Here is a 6,613-nt window from a genome sequence, read left to right on the forward strand (position 1 = left end):
CAGCCAGACGTAGCAGTTGCGGGGTGGCATCTTGTGAAGGTTTTCTCTATTGTATTGGTGGTAATGATGGTACTATGTGCATGTCCAGTGGAGAACGTTTCAATATAAGACGCAACAGTTGGGAGCCTATAGCAGCTATGCATTCACGCAGATCTACCCATGAAGTCGTGGAAGTAGAAGGCGCTCTTTATGCTTTAGGAGGCAATGATGGTTCTTCCTCCCTTAATTCGGTGGAACGCTATGATATACGTCTTAATAAATGGACTATAGTTAATTCAATGGTTGCCAGACGTAGTTCGGTGGGAGCGGCTGTATTGGATTGTTTTAATTTAGAGCGTGGTTTGGTACAGACTACGAATTTATGACCTCCACTGACAGCCATTGCTGAATCATTTGTTAATGCTGCCAATGCTTCGACATCAAAGAATCCATCACCCACTGCCACCAGTAATATTACATCAACTAATGGCGTGACTTCAACCACTTCAATGTCGGTCTCTTCTTCATCAGTTTCATCAACCACTTCCTCTAATAATACCGCATTACCGGGTAGAGCTCTTAGTGGTCGTAGCATGATGTCTGGAGATTTGCTAAATGTAGTCTTGCCTTCTAATTATACATTAAGTACATCAGCTCCATCATCTTCAACCTCCACCCTGAGACGTTATCGTGATCGCAATCCAGCACCCGAACCTAGTCCCAGAACTGAAAGACCCTCTTCAAGTGATGACAGTAAACCAACCACTGCCTGATATTTATATTATAGATAAATCAGTTACAATTACAAACGAAAATACTGCCTCTCCCTTTAGAGATCTTAAAACATTAAACATTTTCAAAAGAAAAATATATATAAAAAATACTGGTATTCAATTAGGGAATTACATTTTCAGACATTCTTAATTATAAGAACTTATCCATACTCTCTCACACATACATACACACTATTTTTATGGAATTGAATTACAAATTGCATACATTTACAATTAATCAAGTGTTTATACCATTATGGCAAATAAAGTTTATAAAAAAAAACAATTAAAAATTCTCAATGACCAATTCGAGCTCTTTAATATAATATACAAATAAATTAATTATATACGAATGAAAAAAAAACCTTTAAAAATTAACCGAATCTACCCACTTAATTATAGTATAAATTTATGCTCTTATGAACTTTTTACAGTATTTTTAAATTACACATCTTAAATAATTATACTATAATGCAAAATAAATTTTGCATTTTACTTTAAGCATAATCTTTAATCAATAATTTATTAAAATATTTGAATAAATCAACCAAAAATAAAATGTGTTTGAAAATTTTAAAAATTTTTTTGCTTGTAATTTACTGGAAAATGAAACGAAATAGATTTTCGGTAAGTTTTTGCTTAAGGTAATTATTTGATTTGAGATTTAAATATAAAAGTAAATATGCATTTTGTTATCTATTCAATATTTGCTAGAGCAGGTATTCCAAGCCAGACATCAAAAATTGAAATCTTGAAATAGTTCTAACTTATAACAAAAAGAGTACTTTCTAGGATTTAAAATACTAAACTATTGAATTGTAGACTAGACTATTGATTAGGCTATACACCAGACAATAGACTAGATTATGGACTAGACAAGACTATAGACTAAATTATATACTAAACTATAGACGACACTATAGACTAGACTATTGACTAGACTATGGACTAGACTATATACTAGACTATTTACCAGACTATATACTAGACCATAGACTAGACTATTGACTAGACTATTGACTAGACTATTGACTAGACTATTGACTAGACTATTGACTAGACTATTGACTAGACTATTGTCTAGACTATTGACTAGACTATTGACTAGACTATTGACTAGACTATAGACTAGAATATAGACCACACTATAGACTATTGACCAGAATACAGACTAGAATATAGACTAGACTATAGATTAGACTAAAATATAGACTAAAATATAGACTAGGCTATAGACTAAACTATTATCTAGATTATATACTAAACTATGGATTAGACTATAGACTAAACTAGACTATAGATTAGACTATAGACTAGAATATAGACCACACTATAGACTAGATTATTGACCAGACTATAGACTAAACTATCCTATAAATTAGACTATAAACTCGAATATAGACAAGACTATAGACTAGATTACAGACTAGACTATGGACAAGACTATAGAATAAACCATTGACTAGGCTATAGACTAAACTATAGACTAGACTATAGACTAGACTATATACTAGACCATGTACTAGACTAAACTATTGACTAGACTATAGAATAAAGTATAGACTAGACTATAGACTTAACGAGACTATGGATTAGACTATATACTAGAATATAGACAAGACTATAGACTAAACTCTTGACTAGACTATAGACTAAACTCTTGACTAGACTATAGACTAGACTATATACTAGACTATTTACCAGACTATATACTAGACCATAGACTAAACTATTGACTAGACTATAGACTTAACTATATATTAGACTATAGACTAAACTAGACTATAGACTAGAATATATACCACACTATAGACTAGACTACTGACCAGAATATAGACTAGACCATAGACTAGACTATAGACTTAACTAGACTATAGATTAGACTAAAGCATAGACTATAGACTAAAATATTAACTAAACTATAGATTAGACTATAGACTAAACTAGACTATAGACTAAACTGTAGATTAGACTATAGGCTAGGCAAGACTAAACTATTGACTAGACAATACTATAGACAAGTCTATAGTCTAAACTATAGACTAGATTATAGGCTAGACAATTAACTATACTATAGACCTAATTATACTATAGATTAAACTGTAGACTAGACAAGTCTAGATTGTAAACTAGACTATAGACTAAACTATACACTGGACTATAGACTAGAGCATAGAATAGATTATAGACCATAGGCGAGACTACAGACTAGACTATTGCCTAGATTATGAAAAGTTTATAAGTTTGAAAAACTACCGAAAAAGTACTAAAATTGTGAATTTTCCATGCCTGATCTAAACTTTATTGGATTTAGGTTAAATTGGACAATTCTCAATAAATTCAAAGGAACCCAATAGAAATGTACACTTCAATATTGACCAATCTGTATTTTTAGAGAATGGCTAGAAGGGAACTCTGTAATTGTAAATCGTATAACGGAATTAACAATTTTATTGAGAACAAACCTTAATTGTTTTTGAATTATATTGTAGAAGAAAAATAAATAATAAAAAATAAAAAAGGCAATATAAATTCAACACTTACATTGTATATTATTTGCACTTGTGGTACTGAATTGTGATGATGATGACGGTGCTGTATTCCAGTTTATAAAATTATAAATTGTATGTTCGTTTCATTTGTATAAAAAAAAATTAGTCTTGACTCTTGATGCTATTTCAGGAAATGCAAAATTTCTTTAAAACTTTAAAGGCACACATGACATACAATCCACACTTTAGATTGAGAAGACAACTAAACCAAACGATTAGCAGTGAGATGAGCAAGATCACCTACTGATTTTTCCGATGAAGATTTTTTGCTTTTTGCTAAAGTTTTTGTGGGACCATCAAACCAACTCTCGCCAACTGTAAAATGTTGGAGAAATAAAGTTTTGTTTTTAATGTGAAACCAGAAAAAAATTAAAACGAAATTCTTTAAACAGAAATAGTTTATTTAGTTTGAACAACAAAAATAATATTTTGTTTGATTCTAAGAATTTTCTTAGTTTTTTTTTTTCATTTTCACTTTTAACAAAATAACCTTTAAAGATGTTTATATTAATGGAACACAAATTTATAGATGAATATAAAATAAAAACTATTCAATTTTTTATAAACTAGTGCCACCATTTAGAACATCTTTATGGGTTAGTAGAACTATATATGTGTGATTATTTTGAATTGTTTGCTTAAAATCTAAAGAAAAATTTACATCCATTAAGGAGCTTTACTTAAGTATGGATAAATGAACAATAAAGTAAAAAAAAAAGTAATAAAATTAACAAAGCAAGAGAATAAGAACTAAATGAAATTGAAATGGCTTTTAAAAGCTTTTAATAATTCTGCTTAATATTGTATTTGAAAATTATCCACATCGGCAGCTAAATATTGGGACAATTTCAATCAGAAGAGAGAAAAAAGATCAGAAAAATAACAAAGAGAAAATATTTTCAATTTATCATTATCAAAGTTATCTTAAAATATTTTTCACTTATTTGATAATAAAACGAAAAAATGCTTATAATTGCCAATTTTCAATTAATATTAGGATTGTAGGTTCCCAAAACTTTTTCATTTGTTAATTTTGTAACACATGGTGTTGTTATTATTGTTTGGTAGGTTTTTTTTTGTTTGTTTATCTTAGAGATGTTAAAAAAGTTTATTTACTTTTGTAGACTTTTTCAGTCATATCATCGAAGGCGGAATCTTGAATGTTCAACATCAAGCTGTCGGCCGAGAGGTAGACCTTGTTCTGTGAGTTGGCAATCTGTTGTGGGTGAGGAGAATTGGTTAATAAGTTGGCAGATCTTTAGGAAATTATATAGAAAACACTTACGGTTCTAGCTATGCTTTGAGCAGCGCGCAATTTACGCAATTTCAAGTAAGCTGGATTCTGTTTGACTGCAAGACCTAAGTAAACATATCAGTTATGGAAAAACCAAGGTGGGGAAATTTTGGAAATGTTCAATAGATTTTGTTGTTTTATATAGATATACTTTTGGAAGCAAATTTCAAGCCATTAATTGAGTTTATGTTAAATTTTTCCTTTAAAATAAGCAAATGTTAAATTGTTGAATTATTGGGAAACAAAATGAATTCAAGTCAAGTAGAGTCGAAGGGACTCTGTTTTCATATCACAAGATAAATTAACTAGCAATATAAAGGCTTCCAAAACTATATTCTATATAAAAATTATATCTTTAATCTTTGAATTTTCATCAAAGATCTAAAGTTTTATAACTTGTTTAGAAAAGGATATCATTTTAGCTGCCTCGGCTTCACCCTCAGCTTGTACAATCTTTTGTTGTTTTTCTTGCTTGGCACGTTCAACAAAGAACACAGCACGCTGGGCTTCTTGTTGAGCAACCTGTTTGGCTTCAACAGCAGCAGTATATTCTTTACCGAAACTCAATTCAGTTAAAGAAACATCATCCAAAATAATGTTGAAATCACGGGCACGTTCAACCAATTCTTTGCGAATCAAGAGAGAAACCTTTAAAATAAAAATGGAAATTAATAATGAAATACTTTTATGGATGCTCTACTACTTACTTGAGCACGTTGGGTAATCAATTGAGAAGCATTGAATTTGGCCACAACACTCTTAAGAACTTCATTGCAAATGGAGGGCAATACTTTCTCATCATAATCCAAACCCAAGTTACGATGTACGGAGGGTAAACGCATGGAGTCGGGGCGAGATAACACACGCAAGGAAATGTTAATCATTTGCAAATCCTTGGAACCAGTGGGTGAGGAGATTTTACGGGGACGAGAACGAATATCATAGATAATGGGATATTGGAACCATGGAATGCGGAAATGTAAACCTTCGGAATAAATATCATTTTGAATGCCACCCAATCTGCTGAAGATAATAGCACGATGACCACCATCAACTAAAAATATCATTAACAAAAAGAAAATTACAATTTTTGATGATAATTACTCCCAATAAAGTGCCAACAACAACAATGTATAAAGTGCGGCAGGTATGATTTTGAGTTATGCAACATCTAGACAAATCATAAATTTAAGAAAATCTTATAAAATCTCACTAACAACAAGAATTTTAGTTAAATTTTTAACAAAACATTATTATTATATTGATTGTCAACATTAGACTTATAATCAATGAAAGTGTAACATCACGTTTTTATTATGAAATTTGCCGACAATTGTACCATCATTGTCAATTATTTTTGTGATTTGAGGTTATGTTTCAACATTTTCTATGTTTTTCATCTTTACTTATCTTAAAACCACTAAAATTTATTGATTCACTTACCGGTATATAAAGATTGGTTTACACCATAGGCTAAGGCGCCCAAACCAGCCAAAACTTTCAAGCCAGTGGTCAAACCGGGTGGACCACCTTTGCCCAATTTACCAGCCAAATCGTTCAATTTACTTTGAGCCATTTTTCTAGAACAAAAAGAAATACGCAGTTTAAAACACAATTTCTTTTTATATTATTGTTTCTTCAGGCAATTACTTTTATAAAATTAAATGCTTTTAAATTCTTATTTAACACTAATTATAAAAAACAATATTAATTATCCCGGTATTAAGAAATCTAATTTTCATCAACCCACCGCACGACACAAAAAACTCAATTTCAGTTGAAGAGTTTTTTTTGCGCCGATAATATTATCGACGGCGGCGGCTGACACTAAACATATCGACGACGGCTTAAAATCGAATGTAAGCCGGCTAAGTACTAAAATACGCATAAATTTTAAATTTTCAAAGATTTTAAATAAAAACGGAATTGGTGAGATAAAAGAGTGGGATTTTGTATAAATAAAATAGAGCATGCACAAAAGTTGTGTGAGAAATTATGCAGGAATGGAAAAAATA

General features: G+C 30.7%; 2 protein-coding genes across 2 annotated transcripts in view; one reads left to right on the forward strand and one right to left on the reverse strand.

Annotated features, from left to right (window-relative positions):
- LOC119614498 (kelch-like protein 17) overlaps positions 1 to 1,317 on the forward strand; it is a 30,452-nt gene extending 29,135 nt beyond the window's left edge. Inside the window, exon 7 of the mRNA XM_037970619.1 lies at positions 1 to 1,317. This exon is cut by the window's left edge and continues 838 nt beyond it. Coding sequence (XP_037826547.1) covers positions 1 to 365 — 365 coding nt within the window. The 3' untranslated portion in view covers positions 366 to 1,317.
- Positions 1,318 to 3,313: 1,996 nt separating this feature from the next.
- On the reverse strand, positions 3,314 to 6,411 carry LOC119614499 (prohibitin-2). Its single transcript, XM_037970620.1, has 7 exons — positions 6,249 to 6,411; positions 6,042 to 6,178; positions 5,306 to 5,652; positions 5,013 to 5,246; positions 4,590 to 4,667; positions 4,421 to 4,520; positions 3,314 to 3,619 (listed from the first exon to the last, which is right to left on the reverse strand). Exons 2-7 carry the CDS (start codon positions 6,172 to 6,174, stop codon positions 3,507 to 3,509), a joined length of 1,005 nt encoding a protein of 334 aa, XP_037826548.1. The 5' UTR covers positions 6,175 to 6,178; positions 6,249 to 6,411; the 3' UTR covers positions 3,314 to 3,506.
- Positions 6,412 to 6,613: the final 202 nt, after the last annotated feature.

Source organism: Lucilia sericata, unplaced genomic scaffold, assembly GCF_015586225.1.
Source record: "Lucilia sericata isolate MDLA Ls3-8-SP2 unplaced genomic scaffold, ASM1558622v1 Contig002975F_arrow, whole genome shotgun sequence".
Lineage (NCBI taxonomy): Eukaryota > Metazoa > Arthropoda > Insecta > Diptera > Calliphoridae > Lucilia > Lucilia sericata.

What these genes read in the sequence shown, in the direction of transcription:
- LOC119614499 (XM_037970620.1), bottom strand. Translation starts at nt 6,174, where the DNA reads ATGGCTCAAAGTAAATTGAACGATTTGGCTGGTAAATTGGGCAAAGGT. An exon ending in TGATTACCCAACGTGCTCAA is followed by an intron (nt 5,247 to 5,305) that starts GTAAGTAGTAGA and finishes TTTATTTTAAAG; the next exon opens with GTTTCTCTCTTGATTCGCAA. An exon ending in GACTGAAAAAGTCTACAAAA is followed by an intron (nt 3,620 to 4,420) that starts GTAAATAAACTT and finishes AACATTTTACAG; the next exon opens with TTGGCGAGAGTTGGTTTGAT.